This window comes from Trichoderma breve, chromosome 1 (assembly GCF_028502605.1).
Source record: "Trichoderma breve strain T069 chromosome 1, whole genome shotgun sequence".
Lineage (NCBI taxonomy): Eukaryota > Fungi > Ascomycota > Sordariomycetes > Hypocreales > Hypocreaceae > Trichoderma > Trichoderma breve.
Window position 1 is genome coordinate 1,264,081 of NC_079232.1, and position 15,612 is coordinate 1,279,692.

Sequence of the window (15,612 nt, forward strand, 5' to 3'; positions counted from 1 at the left end):
AATCCCAGTTCTAATGCTAAAGGGCCCCTCCTAAACCTTTTGCTGCAATTGCCAGAGCCCCGCCATCTCAAATCTCAAGTCGAACTTCAAAGCTGCTCTTCTACGGGCTTTACGATACGTCTCTAAGTAGACGGATGCTCCTTTTTTCTTTTCTTTTACTGTTGTATATAAGAAGACGGTATTGCCGTCTATAAAGAACTGGCGTCAAGATGGTGAACATTACAGAGAAGATCAAGGAGTGAGTAAAGGTGGTTACGTTATGAGAGGCCACGGCTGATGACATGTTCAGGATCGAAGAGGAGATGAGAAAAACACAGAGTAAGTAAATATTTGGAGTATTTGTTACAATTTCAGCGTTTTTATTATCCCCTGAGTACTCCAAGAACCGCTATAGCACACTTTATCCTTATAAGGCTGTTGTATAAGCGGCTGCGATTCCATTTCGGCATTACGCATACATATCTCCTTTTACCCGCGGAAAGTGTTGGGTGGCATGAAGATGGTATTATCAAGAAGACGATTGATGTACTTGACAGGCTAGCCATCATTAGTTTGGGATGGGTCATTTAATACATGTAATCACAATGCATGTATTCGAATCTCATCCCCGTTGGCCTGTTGAGCATCTCGTCGCTTGTGTAAACCGTCAACCCTTCCCTATACCTGCCTGGTTACCATATAATACACACCAATACACTTTTTATCAAGTTTTTCATACAGTCTAGCTAACCAGGAACATAGAAAACAAGGCGACTGGTATGTATTTGAATGATTCCTCTTAATTGACCACGGCTGACAAAAGGTCAGAATACCATTTGGGTCTCTTGAAAGGGTACGTCAAGTCAAGTCAAGTCTGCCTTCCTGCGTAAACCATCCCTAACTTGACCAGAAAGCTCGCACGTCTCCGAGCGCAGCTACTAGAGCCTGGGCCTGGAGCCGGTGGTGGTGGTGGCTCTGGATTCGACGTGAGCAAAAGTGGTGATGCCCGAATATCTCTAGTCGGCTTTCCTTCAGTAGGAAAGTCAACGTTTCTATCCAAAGTCACCAAGACCCGATCCGAAGTAGCTTCATATGCATTCACAACCCTCACAGCCATTCCCGGAGTGCTGGAATACGGCGGTGCAGAAATTCAGCTACTCGATTTACCAGGTATCATCGAGGGCGCTTCGGAGGGCAAGGGACGAGGTCGACAGGTTATTTCGGCTGCCAAGACGAGCGACCTGATTCTCATGGTCCTAGATGCAACGAAGCGAGCTGAGCAAAGAGCTCTGCTAGAGGCCGAATTGGAAGCTGTTGGCATCAGATTGAATCGCGAGCCCCCGTAAGTAGAAAGAGATGTGATTTGCACGCCATATCATCGGCTAACAAAGGATCAAGAAACATCTATCTCAAAGTCAAAACAGCAGGTGGCATGAAGATTACGTTTCAATCTCCACCCAACAGGCTGGACGAGAAGATGGTCTTCAACATCCTCCGCGACTACAAGATTCTCAACTGCGAAGTGCTCATCCGGGACCCAGAGGCCACCGTTGATGACCTCATCGACATCATCATGAAGGACCACCGCAAGTACATCAAGTGCCTGTACGTCTACAACAAGATCGACAGCGTCTCGCTTGACTTTCTCGACAAGCTCGCCAGGGAAGACCACACAGTCGTCATGAGCTGCGAGCTGGACCTGGGCATTCAAGACGTCATCGACAGGTGCTGGAAGGAGCTCAAGCTGATTCGCATTTACACCAAGCGAAAGGGCACCGAGCCAGACTTTAACGAGGCTTTGATTGTGCGGAGTAACAGCACCATTGAGGACGTGTGCGACAGGATCCATCGCACGCTAAAGGACACATTCAAGTATGCCCTTGTTTGGGGCGCCAGCGCGAGACACATACCTCAGAGGGTGGGATTAGGACATCCCGTTGCGGATGAAGATGTCGTGTACATCGTGACGGCGTGGAAAGCATAGTTCAATAGCACAAAACAAAACCATTCAGTCAACAAAGCCTTTTTTCCCATTCCCTAATCGGGATGAAGTGTAATTGATGAATTGCTTCCATGAAAGTCTTTGCTCAGCTACCACTAAGTAGTTGTATTCCTCAGTCATGGCAATTAAAAGCATAAAATAAAGATGAAAATGTTCATGTCGACCCTTTCCGGTATCACCACAATAGGGCACGTACTCAATACGTACGTAATCCGGAAAACGCCAAAGCCCCTAAAAACCCACAAGTTCCCGCGATAGCCTCTAACCCTTAGTCCGAGGTCTTGCCCAACCTAGTTGCTTCCCCCCGTCTCTAATCATGACGAGAGCGTTTAAAAAAAGGAAGCAGTCGTTAATGTACAAAAGAAATAACCCAGACCAACGAAGCAATATTAAAAATGATATAAAAGGGACACAAAGTCCCATATCAGCGAAGTCGGGAGGTCAGGGTACGCTCGGTTGTCTTAACGCTTCTAGCACCAAGAGGGTTGTCGAGCTGAGCGGGCCTTGTGCCGATGAGGTTCTCGTCGTTGTTGAGTTTCTTAGAGCTCGCCTGGGCGAAGAGAGACTTTGGTTTGGCCCTTGAACACACACCGATTCTGTCAGTCTTTTGAAATTATATTTTCATTCATGGAGATTGTGGCGTTGGAGACAAGGTTCGAGGGGCGGACATACTTGGTGACTTGCTTGCTGCGCAGGGCAGAGAGTTTTGCTGTGCAGGGGCTCATGATAGTATCGGAGGGAGAGACGTATTGCTTGACTCTGTACATACAAGAAGATGTTAGCAAAAAGATGAAGTCAAATAGTGAAAGGGGCAGAGACGGGTTGGTGGCATACCCATCCTGAGCCATTCTGGATTGGAACACCTGGCGATGGTACTCCATGCTCTTGACGTCCTTGCCAAGAGGCTGCCCATCGGCTAGAGCGGCGTTGACGTCTCTGTCACCGAGGATCTTGTTGCTCGACATTGTAGTCCGTCTATGTAGGTTCAGCAGTGGTGTGCAAGTAGGTTGTTGGTTGGGTGTGATTTAGAAGGAGAGTTTGTACTGCAACAAATCAACCGTGAATGTCACACACCGCAGGATTAAGAAAAGGCAGGGGGGAAGCAGCCTTTTTTGTAAACGTTCCAGAAATGCAAGCGTTAGCTATTCCGGCTAGTTTAACAGCATAAACAAGGGGTAAAGAAAAAAGTATGACGTCCGCCCAATTCATTCATGCAATCGGAGTGCAAAAAAAAGTAAACGAATGACGGACGTTGGCTGGGCAACAGAGTTTTGCCACCTTTTGGTTTCCTTGGTATGCATGGAATCCGGTGTGGAGTCGGCAACAGCACTTCTTGGCCAACCAGCTAGGGGGAGAGTCTCTTTAGCTTCAGTTTACCCGGAACTAGAATGGGATTTTGGTATGAGACTGGGGGAAGATGAGTGGAAACAAAGACTTGTTTTCAGGGTTTAACAAGGGGTGATTGATGGAGTTGGGAATCATGGGTATGTGAATAAAGATCAAGAGAGCTGATGGATTGGTTGATTGGGAAGGTGTTTTGTAGGGCGTTGACAAGATTGTAAGTTAGAAGAAAGATGAGATGCAAGATCCTTAACAAAAATGTATCTCATAAATCAAGTATAGTTGCATTAGACTTCTTTCTTTTATGAAGTGTGTTATATACGCTATTCGCAATGCAACATCTCGAGATTACCCTAGTTCCCGTAGTATTTTACAAACCAATGACAGATCAAAACAAGACATTCTAAACAGACCAGCCATTCTTTCATTACAACTTGGCAGTGTGCTTGATTTTGGTGCCAGGCTCGGCAAGCTCAACGCCGTACCTCTTCAGCAGCTCCGCCGTCTTGGCCTTCTGCCACTTGAGCTTGGCCGCCGTCTCCTTGCCGCGCTTGTTCTCGTTGCGGCCCATCTGCTGCAGATGCACCTCATCAGGGCCGTCAGCCAGACGAAGCGTTCGGATGCCAGCCCACATGTTGGCCAGGGGAGTCTCCTGAGAGACACCGGCACCGCCGTATGCCTGGACGGCACGGTCAATGACGTTCAGAGCAGTCTGGGGAATGAGGACCTTGGCCTCGGCAATCTCCGTGAGAGCCTTCTTGGGGCCCTCCTGGTCCATCTTGACGGCGGCGTTGAGGACGATGAGGCGTGCTGCATCGATCTCAATACGCGACTTGGCAATCCATTCGAGGATGACGCCGTGTTCGCGCAGGAGCTTGCCGAAAGGCTTCTTGTTTTCGTCGTTGACGCGCGTGAGCATCCAGTCGAGAGCTTGCTCAGCCTATAGAAACAATAGATTAGTAAAGGAATTTGATCTGTCTGTAGAAGTAGCAACGACTTACAGCACCAATGCTGCGCATAGCGTGGTGAATACGTCCAGGTCCCAGTCGGCCCTGGATAATCTCGAATCCGCGGCCCTCGCCGAGCACTAGGTTCTTGGCCGGAACACGGACGTTGTTGAAGGTGATGTGGCCGTGGCCGTGGGGAGCGTCGTCGTAGCCGTAGACCTTGAGCATTCTCTTGATGGTGATGCCAGGCAGACCAGCAGGGACCAGGATGACCGACTGCTGCTTGTAAGGATCAGCGTTCTTGGGATCCGTCTTGCCCATGACGATGTAGAGCTTGCATCGAGGGTCGCCAGCGCCGCTGGACCACCACTTGGAGCCATTGAGGACGTAGTGGTCGCCGTCGCGAGTGATCTGGAGCTGAATGTTGGTGGCATCCGATGACGCGACCTCGGGCTCAGTCATCAGGAAAGCCGAGCGAATCTTGCCCTCCATCAGGGGCTTCAGCCACTCCTCCTTCTGCGCGGCATTGCCGTACTTGGCCACGACCTCCATGTTGCCTGTATCGGGAGCAGCGCAGTTGCACGCCTCCGAGGCGCTGCGCGAGCGGCCCAGCCACTCTGCCATGAGGGCATACTCGAGGTTGGTCCAGCCGGGAGACTCGGCGTAGAAGCCCTTGGGCAGGAACATGTTCCACAAGCCCAGCTTGCGTGCCTTGTCCTTGAGCTCCTCGATGATAGACGGGTGGTTCTCCCAGCGGTTATCGCCTTCGCCAACCTGGGCTTCAAGGACGGGATCGGCGCTGTCGACACCTGTTAGCTCGTCGGTATAGATGGTACGGGATGTCGAGATTCGTTCGGAGGGCCTCACGGAATGCATTCTTCTTCGACAAACTTGGCGACAATGTCAATCTTCTGTCGCGCCGCCTCGCTGACGTGTGCTGAAACCTATCATGATCAATCGCGATCCGTTAGTCCATGCATCATCCACCGCAATCCAATGCAATACAAAACACCAAGAAGGAGAGCTTTCAATAGCTTACAAGAGCTGGGATTCGAGCCGACATGATGGCGAATGATGTACCAAGTCAGTACACTAAAGAGAGAAATAGAAAAAATAAGTATAAAGTATGAAAGGAGAGAACTTGAACCCAAGACTTCTCCGCAAAAAAACGTGAAGCTGTCAGATCACCAAAGACGCTGCAATGGTCTGATATTTATCTCGAGCAATGATGCGGAGCCGAGGCCAAGCAAACGCCGTCGGGCCACGATTCGCGGAGAGATTCTGGGGTAAGCCGCAAGCCGAGGTGCAGAGTGGGGCCTCACCGACACTGATGGTCACTGCCTAGAGCGCTGTATCTGCAGCGATTTAGCGGGTGATTTTTGGCTGCTACAGCGGGACGGTTAGTGATTAGTGAGCGGGCAGAATAGACAAATAGTGCCCGGCACAGCAGCATCATGTAATTGAATCTATACAGGCACGATTTGATCAATGGCTAAAGAGGCAAACGTATAATCAAGTCCCATAGCGTGAGATTGCTCCCAGCTACGCATAGAATCTATAGCCCCATAATCCCTTGACAAGTAGATGTATGAGATGACCGTATCAAAAGCTCTCCTCTTCCCCCTCTCTTCTCTCCCATAGCCACTAAGTCGGAGCCGAGGCTATGGCTTTGCGATCGCACCACCATCTTGAGCAATTGCAAGCGTCTCCCATCCCATCAACCAAAGAAGAAAAAAACAAGAAAATCAACCCAGACACAAAAAGAAAAAGAAATAAAAAAGGGACAAAATATTACTTTCCGCACAAACACCAACATGGCCTCGTTGTTCCATACTCTACTTCCAGACAAGAAAATGCATCAGCTCGAGGACCGGGTATGCTGTTTCTGGTTGTTCACGCTCATTCTCTGACCAGTCTCGTATCATCCAATTATCTGTCGTCCTTTCTCCGCTTAGCAAGCACAGCCGTCGCGGTCGTTGTCGATGTGGATATTGATGGGGTCGTCAAAGTCGCCGCTGTATTCCTCAGACTCTTCTTGAGCCAAAGCATTTCGAGCAATAACTGTCAATCGTTAGCCTATACTTTAGTCGTGTCGATAACATTATCTTCCCGTACCCTCAAATGCTTGGTCAATGTTGATGGCCTCCTTTGCACTCGTCTCAAAGTATGGGATGTCGCCCTTGGACTGGCAGAAAGTCATAGCTCGCTTGGTCGAAATCTAGTCTGCATCAGCTACCCATGCTCTGTTATGGATGTGCACAACAGGTATTCCTTACCACTCGTTTGCTCTCCTCCACATCAATCTTGTTTCCAAGTACAACCTGTAGAATAATCAGCCATGGACCAGATTAAGAGCAGCCACAGCCGTCAGACTTACAAAGGGGAAGTTGGGGGGATCTCTCGGGGAGGCCTGGATCAGAAACTCGTCTCGCCAGCTGTCCAGCGCCTCGAAGCTCTTGGAGTTGTTGACATCGTACACCAGAACGCAGCAGTCGGCTCCTCTGTAGAATGCGACGCCCAGAGACTGGAATCGCTCTTGTCCGGCTGTGTCCCAGAGCTGTCCGGATCGTTAGCATCCCTTGAACCTATGACCCTTGTCGATCCTCAAACACCTCATACCTGCATGGTGACTTGTCGGTCGTCTACCAGGACCTCTCGCGTTAAGAAATCAGCGCCGATAGTCGCCTTGTAGCTTGCGCTGAACTTCTTGTTGACCTAATATTTCCAAATATCATTTCGCCCATTAGCCGTCGTGTGCCTCAGCAGTAGATCGGAGTCGTGGCAGGATCACGGCTTACGTATTGATTCATCAAACTCGTCTTGCCTACACCGCTATCTCCAAGGATGATGACCTATCAAAGAAAGCAACTTTAGCATCGCTCTCACGCAGCGCAGCACCGGTAGCAGAGCTTCCATACCTTGAGAAGGACCTTCTTGTTGCGCGAAGACATCTTGACTGGTTATCGTCGTACACTCGGGGCTCCAATGACGTGATAGATATGAGCCAAAAGCACAGCCGCCGCGAGCGAAGAGGCCTTCTCCGGGAGCTTCTGTTGGCAGAAAGGTGATGACGGATATCGAAAAAAGAGTGTCCGGTAGTGTGATGGAAGAAATCAGCGTCGCAAGCGTCACGAGACCTTGAAATGCTGGCTGCCTATACTTTTGAGGCTTCAATGACGAGGCTGGCTTTTGCTTTGGATTGTTGATGGCGGGCAGCGATTTAGCGCCCACCCAACGGTACCTATTAGTAGGTACCTAGACGCCCAGATATCGGTGTCGCAACCGCGGTAGGCCGTTTGCAGCTTAGCCCCATGCATAAATGTAGCCTCCGCATGATGATGCCCATAATTAAGTCATCCATATACTTGCACGTGATGAGGTACCTCTACGCTGTTGTTATGAGGCAAAGTTACATCAAGGTACATGGACACTCCCTGGCATCCATCTCATATCGCTTGTCACCAAAGAAAGAGGAAGCTTCTCTTCCTCAGCATCTGCATTGATCCTGTGCTTCTACATACTGCAAATCGCGCTGATGGCCCTGGCGGAGCTCCCGGCGCTTTGCCATGGCGGATGACGATCTGCTGGAAAAGGTTCACAGCCTCAGCGACTTGGAGCTGGCCGTGCTGCTGTGTCTTGTCAATCGAGAGCACGTCCTGATTAGCACTCCGCCGGCAGCCATTGATGACTTGGTGCAAGAGCTTCAGCTGGTATGCGACTCTTTATACACAGCCTTGTCTCTCCCATTGTTCCAATAGCTGACAATGACACACGTGCAGATAGCAAGCAAGACATACAGTCTCAAATCCGTCGTCGTCAACTGCCACCCGTCCACGACATTGGAGGATTTCGCCTCGGCTTTGCTTCTCCAGCCTCAGCAGACTCCCCTCAACTCCGCCTCGCCGGCCATCTCGCCGTTCACCCGAAACGATTCATACTTTGCGCTCAACTCGCTTTCGAACCACCGATCCTCTACACCGCTCAGCCCCCGTGCTTTCCTCTCTCCGCAGATCGCGCACTTTGTCATCGCAAAGAACCTCGACCGCGCCCCACGAGTCGTCCAGATTCAGGCGCTCGAATTACTGCGCACGCGACGCATCTTCACTCGTACATCGGTACAGGCGGCGCCGAAGCAGTTTGTCTTCATTCCTGTCTTGGGGGCCGCAAGCGGTGGTGAAGCGCACGTAACGGCGCATCTCAATGATTTCTTCTCGGTTGCACATTGGCATAACCCAGAAGATGGATATGTCAACTTGGATGAGGCTGAAAGTCGCAGCAAGGATGACGATGAGACGGCATCCACAGAGAGCGTTGTGAAGAAGGCTTCAAATGATACGACGCCATCGACGGCCTTGATATCAGACATTGTAAGTCATGGTCACAAACCCCTGAGTCCTGGCATCGTTATTTACAGGCAACCCTCAGGAAATCAGCCAACTCGCAAAGCTAAGCCAGGAAGTCCAAATTGACGTCGATATCCTTCGGTACCAGATGAACATCATCTCCTTCCTTCGAATGCACCGAGCAGTCGCAGGTGGTATCACGCCTGCGGCAACCAAACATCTCCACCAGCTTGTCAAAAGTCTTGCCCCTTTACATAAGCTTGATTTCGTGACGCCGGCTCTGATCGGGCTGGCCGTGAGAAAAGTCTATCTCCACCGTATACGCATCACCGAGCCTGAAAAGGAGAGAAGTATGCAATGGGGGAGCCAGCTCGAGGCAGTAGAAGCGCTGCTCGAAGATGTAGGTCCCGAGGAAGTGATGGAAGAGGTTTTGGAAATGGTTACGGCGCCTCTGTGAAAAAATCTTGTATTTTTGCTCCATGTTGATTTCTTTCAACCCGAGCCAGCTTGTCGCCAAACGAAAAAGACAAGCACCCTTAGTAATTTCCCAAGTATACATAATATAGGTAGAATCTCAGATTCCAATGGCATCACCACCACATTAAATATGTTACGCCCAATCCAGATACCCTTCCCCAACAGCGTACATGTCATACAATGAATAATATGCTTGACGATGTAAAATAACCGATTCTAGAAGCACATTACAATTAAATATCATGAACCGTTTAATTCATAAAAACGCCGTTTATGAAACCTCCTTGATCTTGCATGACCAGCCCGAGCCAGGAGCCAAAAGCGGCAGACTAAAAAAAAAAAAGAGAAAACGTTAGCAAATACACGCCAGCACCACATCATCAGAAGAGTCGTAATCTTACCTAGCTCCAAGACACCAGCCAAGCTCATTACCCTTAATCTTCTTGGCAACCTTGACCTCGCGGTCAATGGGCATCTCATATCCGGTGTGCAGCAAAGCCATCATAAAGTTCAAATCCAGGCAGTGCTCGGGTCGGTCCTCAAGCTCCTCCAGAGCACCGGGAACGCTGGAGAAGACGTCCCAAGCCTCCTTACCGGCGCAGACCTTTTGAGTGAGATCGTGCATCTCGCGGAGAGTGAAGGAGTCGGGCATGCCGAGGGGCTTGGTGCGGTCGTAGAAGTATGAGAAGATGTAGACGTCCTCCTTGGCAAAGGTCTTGGCCAGGGCGGGCTGGTGAACACCGTTGAACGAGCAAGGGGCGAGGGTGCAGTCGGCGTCCTTCTTCAAGATCTTCTCGGCGATGTTGCGGCATTGGGCCGGGGAGGGCTGGGAAGGTCCGGTGAAGTTGAAGGAGCGGGCCTCGCCGCCGTTGACCTCGACGTCGATGGCCTTGGTGGTGCCGGGGGCGATGCAGGGGTGCACAATGGGTGAGTTCATCCAGGTTTGGTCCTCGCCCTTGACCTTGACCAACTCGTCAATCAAAGCGGAGTGGAGAGCCTTGCGAGCAGACATCAAGCCATAGCCAAGGTGAGAGTGCTGGTACAGGTCGAATTTGTGGCCGCCAAAGTCAAGCTCATACTTGTGATCGCCAGGAGCCAGCTTCTCAGGCATGCCTCCGTCCGGAGCTCCCTTAAAGGTAGGCTCGAAGACAATCTGGGTTGAGCCACCGCCGAGATCGAAGACAGCAGCAGTCTCGCTCTTGTCCGGGCCGCCAATCTTGCCGAGGAGGTAGTTGGTGGTGATCCAGGCATACACACCCTCGTCGGAACCGTCCATGATGGCAACTCCGTTTTGCTCAGCAGCCACGACCGGGAAGGGGTAGTCCTGCTCCAGGTGTCGTCTAACCTCGACTAAGATGGCGTCGGCGAGCTCCTTGCCAATCAGACGCAGACCGGCGGTAGCCTTGACAGCGACGGGAGAGCACTTCTTGAGCTGATCGGGGACGTGTTCCATAGCCACGGCCATCAAGGGGTCGAGACTCTTGGCAGCAGCAACGGGATCATTCTTGAAAGCGCTCAAACCACCAACGGACTTTTCAGTCATCTTGAACTCCTCCTTCTCGAGCTCGGGGATGGGACCGCAGTTGTTGAACTTGTAGACGTGGATTCGCGAGCCAGTGCTGCCAGCGTCGATCATGAGGACATACTGAACGATGGGCTTGTCCTTGGAATAGGACTTGGAGCACTTGTCGGTGCCGTAAGAAGAATCGACGGGGGCCTGGCCGCTATTGGGAGCGCCGTTGCCAGCAGCGGCAGCACCATGGTTGGCAGCGGGAGCAGCGTTAGCAGCAGGAACATTGTTGTTGTTCGCGGAGCCTTCGCCTAGAGGGCTCTTGTTGTAGACCTCGACACCGGTGGGAGACAACCAGTAGAACAGGATCATCAAGACCAGGACCAGCGCGCCCGTCTTGAGCCACCGCGACTTCTGCGACTGCGACAGCATGGTTTCTTTCATGCTGGAGAAGAGGCCTTGGTTTCGATGACTCGGGTAGTATCGATCTGTCTTTTCGTGCGGGTCGTAGGCAGCGTGCTTGTGCTTGGTGGGCAGCGACACTGAAGTTCTCCTCATCAGGTCGCGGGGCGATCAAAGAGAGACGCCGCAACGCATTAAATAACCAGGTAAAAGGAAAGACAAGAGTGAGTGAAGAACAGTTGGATTGCGGGACGAACAACGGCACAAGGTTTCATTAATTTAGGTGGAAATGATTGGGATTGGAAAAAAGGAGTCTCAGCCAAACAAACTTCTTCCGGGGGGGTGTGGAGGGGGGAACAAGGCAAGGCACCAAGTATCTCATCACGGTATTCTGTATGGAGGGGTACTTTGCACATCCACAAGCGGCGACGCTACAGGGTCAAAGAGCCATGGGCATTCGTGGCCAAGATTGACGAGCCATTCGCCACATTCCACAGCCCCTGAAATCGAGCGTCTCGAAGCCATCGCCCCCCCTGGATGATGCGTCAGTGGGTCGCCTTAGGCCTGAAGCGCTGGGTTTTAGCGGACCGCTGCAGGGTAAGTGCCGAGGGCATTTTACAAGGTGGCAGGATGAGAATGTGATGGAGATGATGGAAGATTCAAGGCAAATTTGAGAAACGCTGATTCAAAATCGAGGGTTCATCCTGTTGAATCTAGCGAATATCTATTGTGAATCGTGCTTGTCGCCATCGATTTAGCATCTGCAAGAGGTTTCGGATTTAACACAGCGGAGTTTTCTGTGCCAAAGTCCGCTGCTTGGGCTGTACTGTAGCTGGAAGCTTCGTCGATTCGTACGCCATTTGCTGCCTTGATATCCAATAAATATCTATCTGACGTCGGCTTAACTCAACGCTGTCCTCTAAACTCATACCCATCACCATCTCCCGCCGTTAGATACAAGATATCCATCGCATCCCATCTAGAACTTTTCGAAATAGGCTATTTTGAAATTGCAGCCTATTGTGTACTCAGCGCTTAATCACCACACTCGCTCACGCATCAAATACATTAGCCAAAGATGGATGTTCACCTCCTTGTGTACGACTTGTCTCAGGGTTTAGCCCGCCAAATGTCCATGGGACTCCTGGGATTTCAGCTCGACGCTATTTATCATACCTCTATCGAGCTCCAGGGTCGCGAATATGTCTACGACGGAGGCATCATCTCCATCGTCCCGGGCTCCTCGCACCTTGGCCAGCCTTTGGAAAGGCTGCATCTCGGCAAGACAAACCTCCCCATGGACGTGATTGGAGACTATCTGGAGTCAATACGATCGATTTTCACAATAGAGGTATGATGACCTGTTCAGCTGCAACTCATATGAATAAGCAGCTGCTTACTCCCAGCAATAGGCATACGATCTGTTCCGTCACAACTGCAACAACTTCACAGATGCGTTCTCAAACTTTCTCCTCGGCAAGGGTATCCCAAGCCACATCGCACAGATGCCACAAGCAGTCCTTGACTCACCATTTGGGCGCATGCTCATGCCTCAGCTTACCCAAGGCGTCAATGCCAGTAGACAAAACGGCTCCATCCTGGGACTGCAGCAGAGTTCTCAACCTACTGCACCCGTCAAGGCCGCCTCATCTGTCAAAAATGTGACCAGTCAGTCGGAGCTATCAGCCCTCCTGGACCAGGCGAAGACATCTTGCGCGGTTGTCTACTTTACTTCTGCGACTTGTGCTCCGTGCAAGATGCTGTATCCCTTGTACGATCAGCTAGCCGAGGAATTTGCCGGCAAAGCAACCTTGATCAAGATTGACATTGCGCAGCCGCAGGCCAGTTTGGTTGCCAGTCAATACTCTATCAGCGCAACTCCCACATTCGTTACTTTCCTAAAGGGAGAACAAGAGAATAGATGGTCTGGTGCTGACCAGGCTGCTCTCCGAGGGAACGTCCAGCTGCTGGTACAGATGGCACATCCCAGCCACCCGCATGAGAAGCTACGGCTTCCCACATTTGCCAATCCCAATTCGAAGCCTGTATTATTTGGAAAGGTGCCGCCGATGCAGAAGTTGATGGCTAAGATGGGTGCGGAGATTTCGAGCAGGCCTGAAGTTGAGCACCTGAGAAGATTCATCGAAGACCGCACCAAGGGCGAGGTTCTGGATGCGGTGCTGCCAAATATGGGACACATGGCTAGTTTCCTTCAGGAGTCAGTCACCAAGCTGCCTATCGATACACTGTTTACCATTGTTGATCTTTTCCGGTGTGCCCTTCTGGACCCTCGAGTCAGTGGGTATTATGCCGAAGAGACATCACACAGGACAGTCGTGAGCATCCTCAATACCGTTAACGAACAGAGCGAGTGCCCATACGCCCTGCGTCTTGTCACTTTGCAGATGACATGCAATTTCTTCTCCACCCCCTTGTTCCCAGATGAAATTCTGCGGAACGAGCACCTTCGAGCACCAATCACCCGATTAATATCAACCAGCTTCCTCGACGATGGCCACAGCAATACTCGCGTGGCGGCATCCTCTCTCTTATTCAATATCGCTCTGACAGATCGTAAATCAAGGCTTGGGGAGGCCAGATCAAGTCTACCAGAGGAGGATCTAATCGAGCTTGCGGCGTCTGTCGTAGAGGCAATCGCTCAGGAAGAGACATCGGCGGAAGCTCTTCAGGGTATGCTCTCTGCATTGGGTCACCTAGTCTACTTTACAAATCTTCAAGGAGAGCTGGCTGATCTCCTCCGAGCTTTGGATGCCGAAGGAACAGTATTAGCAAAGAAGAAGGCTTTTCCAAAGGAGCCACTGGTTGCTGAGGTGGGAAGTGAACTCCTGGGGAAGGGCCTCAGAGTGCCATGAGGATGATTAGAGGGTTGGCGTTTTAATGATGACATGATAACCCTGCTCTGCGTAAATTTACGATAGATCTCTTTATTAAGCTTAATACGATCAATTTCATACAGTATCCTCCCCATTAAAAATTCTTTTACTCTCAACTCGATATCAACTCCATTGTATATCTGAGCATGCCAATACGTGAGCACTTCTAGATGGGATACTTTGGTACTTCTATCAATTTCTTCACTGCAAAAATGCTGCTGAGTCATCGGCACAGCTTTCCCACCGCCCCACCCTGCCGCAACCCTTTTAAGCAGCCATCGGCAGCCAATCTTTTAGAATTTTTTTTCTTCTTTTCTTTCTTTATCAAAAAGCCAACTGAGCTGCCACGACCCTCACCCAGCTAACCCACGGTGTTGCGTTGCCTTTCCCCTCGTGGGAAACGCTCAGAAGAGTAAAACCCTTGGATATAGGAAGTCTGCCGCTACGTTTTTTAATCAGTGGGCGGTAGACGCCAAGAAGGGGGGACATGCCAGCTTTTCGAAAGCTCGGGAATTTTTCCTTTTTGTGTGCGTTCGTGTAGTACGCCCTTGCTGTAGTGCTAAAGTGCGGCTGAAGAGCTGAAGAGGGGCTGTGCAATCTATCAGCTGCTAAACAGATGCATTTTGTTGGGACGATTTGAAGTTCCCTCGGATGTTTCCTGTTCAGCTGGGAAATTGGCTGCCTCGCATCTTGTAGTGCCTTGAGATTCTTTGGGGAATTGTGCTCGTGATGGGTTGAGTGCGAGTGAAGGGCAGAAATGTCTGGTAGCACGAAGGCTTCATCTATGACGCAAATGTCTCAAAAACATCTGTAAAGAGCCTGCATAGTAGCTGCAGGTTTCACTGTATTAAAGTAAGAAAAGTGAAAGCTTGATAACTATTGGTACATGAAGCAAATCTGCTGAACTGAGAGCGTGGATGAATTCATCACGACTTTCCCTCACTCAGATTCTCGATGCCGTTGCTTCGATGCTGCTCCCTCACGAACTCTTCAATCTGGGTATCATGCTCTGGTCGATTAGGAGGTCCCGGAGGCACTTCTTTATGCTCCTCCTCTTTGTGCTCTGGATTTGATCCGCCGATGAGAGGGGCGACAGCAGGAATGGCATGTGATACTGTTGCGTGCATGTTAGCTTTAGATGCCAGATGTAAATCGAAGAGCCATCATCATGTGGCTATGCATATATTCAACTCTGTGTTGAGGACAGTAAAAAGAGACAAAACTCACTCTTATCGACAATATCCTTCACTGTCGAGTGTTCTTCGCTCTCATGCTGGTGAACCCGGCTGTCGATCGCCTCCTGGTCGAGCTGCTCCTTGAATGTTGGCGGCGGCGGTGCCTCCGGGATGCTGCTGTTGTTGTCGTTCTTCTTCTTGGGGGAGCTCATCATGTAGTTGACTTTGTCGTATTGGTCTCTGAGAACATTAAAGAGAATGAAGATCAAATATAGGCCAGAAGTCGTAACGTCAATTGCGACTTTGCCGACCTTGGATTCTTTAAACGATGTCATGGCTGGCGCTTTAGACTTTCGATTTTACAGCGAAATGTGACGTCAAGATTTGAGACTTTGGCTGAGTGTACTGTAGATCAGTGACAACAGTGGAGGAGATACAGAGGTCTTGGCCTGCTGCTGTCGGGAATTATAGCGGCTGGCTTTAGCGCTGCTGCTAAGGCTTTCGGGGGGTCCGCGAACGGCGCTGATAAGATAAGGAATGGA

The 15,612-nt window shown here is 50.5% G+C and overlaps 8 protein-coding genes across 8 annotated transcripts; 3 read left to right on the plus strand and 5 right to left on the minus strand.

The window, feature by feature from the left end:
• Positions 1 to 209: 209 nt before the first annotated feature.
• Positions 210 to 1,963, plus strand: T069G_00414 (TGS domain-containing protein; the record flags this gene model as incomplete). The annotated part of the gene is made up of 5 exons (XM_056167624.1): positions 210 to 238; positions 290 to 318; positions 808 to 832; positions 890 to 1,321; positions 1,378 to 1,963. The coding sequence occupies 5 exons, from the start codon at positions 210 to 212 to the stop codon at positions 1,961 to 1,963; spliced, it is 1,101 nt and encodes a 366-aa protein (XP_056032940.1).
• A 442-nt stretch (positions 1,964 to 2,405) lies between these two features.
• On the minus strand, positions 2,406 to 2,946 carry T069G_00415 (spo12 family domain-containing protein; the record flags this gene model as incomplete). The annotated part of the gene is made up of 3 exons (XM_056167625.1): positions 2,406 to 2,559; positions 2,654 to 2,740; positions 2,816 to 2,946. The coding sequence occupies 3 exons, from the start codon at positions 2,944 to 2,946 to the stop codon at positions 2,406 to 2,408; spliced, it is 372 nt and encodes a 123-aa protein (XP_056032941.1).
• Positions 2,947 to 3,749: 803 nt separating this feature from the next.
• T069G_00416 (acyl-CoA dehydrogenase, middle domain-containing protein) lies at positions 3,750 to 5,332 on the minus strand (the record flags this gene model as incomplete). The annotated part of the gene is made up of 4 exons (XM_056167626.1): positions 3,750 to 4,262; positions 4,324 to 5,068; positions 5,137 to 5,213; positions 5,309 to 5,332. The coding sequence occupies 4 exons, from the start codon at positions 5,330 to 5,332 to the stop codon at positions 3,750 to 3,752; spliced, it is 1,359 nt and encodes a 452-aa protein (XP_056032942.1).
• An 888-nt stretch (positions 5,333 to 6,220) lies between these two features.
• On the minus strand, positions 6,221 to 7,220 carry T069G_00417 (ras family domain-containing protein; the record flags this gene model as incomplete). The annotated part of the gene is made up of 7 exons (XM_056167627.1): positions 6,221 to 6,330; positions 6,385 to 6,487; positions 6,546 to 6,590; positions 6,647 to 6,826; positions 6,889 to 6,984; positions 7,068 to 7,121; positions 7,188 to 7,220. 7 exons carry the CDS (start codon positions 7,218 to 7,220, stop codon positions 6,221 to 6,223), a joined length of 621 nt encoding a protein of 206 aa, XP_056032943.1.
• A 615-nt stretch (positions 7,221 to 7,835) lies between these two features.
• Positions 7,836 to 9,069, plus strand: T069G_00418 (uncharacterized protein; the record flags this gene model as incomplete). Its single annotated transcript, XM_056167628.1, has 3 exons — positions 7,836 to 7,979; positions 8,049 to 8,636; positions 8,695 to 9,069. The coding sequence occupies 3 exons, from the start codon at positions 7,836 to 7,838 to the stop codon at positions 9,067 to 9,069; spliced, it is 1,107 nt and encodes a 368-aa protein (XP_056032944.1).
• Positions 9,070 to 9,360: 291 nt separating this feature from the next.
• On the minus strand, positions 9,361 to 11,157 carry T069G_00419 (GDA1/CD39 (nucleoside phosphatase) family domain-containing protein; the record flags this gene model as incomplete). The annotated part of the gene is made up of 2 exons (XM_056167629.1): positions 9,361 to 9,418; positions 9,491 to 11,157. The coding sequence occupies 2 exons, from the start codon at positions 11,155 to 11,157 to the stop codon at positions 9,361 to 9,363; spliced, it is 1,725 nt and encodes a 574-aa protein (XP_056032945.1).
• A 922-nt stretch (positions 11,158 to 12,079) lies between these two features.
• On the plus strand, positions 12,080 to 13,874 carry T069G_00420 (PUL domain-containing protein; the record flags this gene model as incomplete). Its single annotated transcript, XM_056167630.1, has 2 exons — positions 12,080 to 12,352; positions 12,414 to 13,874. The coding sequence occupies 2 exons, from the start codon at positions 12,080 to 12,082 to the stop codon at positions 13,872 to 13,874; spliced, it is 1,734 nt and encodes a 577-aa protein (XP_056032946.1).
• Positions 13,875 to 14,821: 947 nt separating this feature from the next.
• T069G_00421 (uncharacterized protein) lies at positions 14,822 to 15,405 on the minus strand (the record flags this gene model as incomplete). Its single annotated transcript, XM_056167631.1, has 2 exons — positions 14,822 to 15,009; positions 15,123 to 15,405. The coding sequence occupies 2 exons, from the start codon at positions 15,403 to 15,405 to the stop codon at positions 14,822 to 14,824; spliced, it is 471 nt and encodes a 156-aa protein (XP_056032947.1).
• Between the last annotated feature and the right edge of the window lie 207 nt (positions 15,406 to 15,612).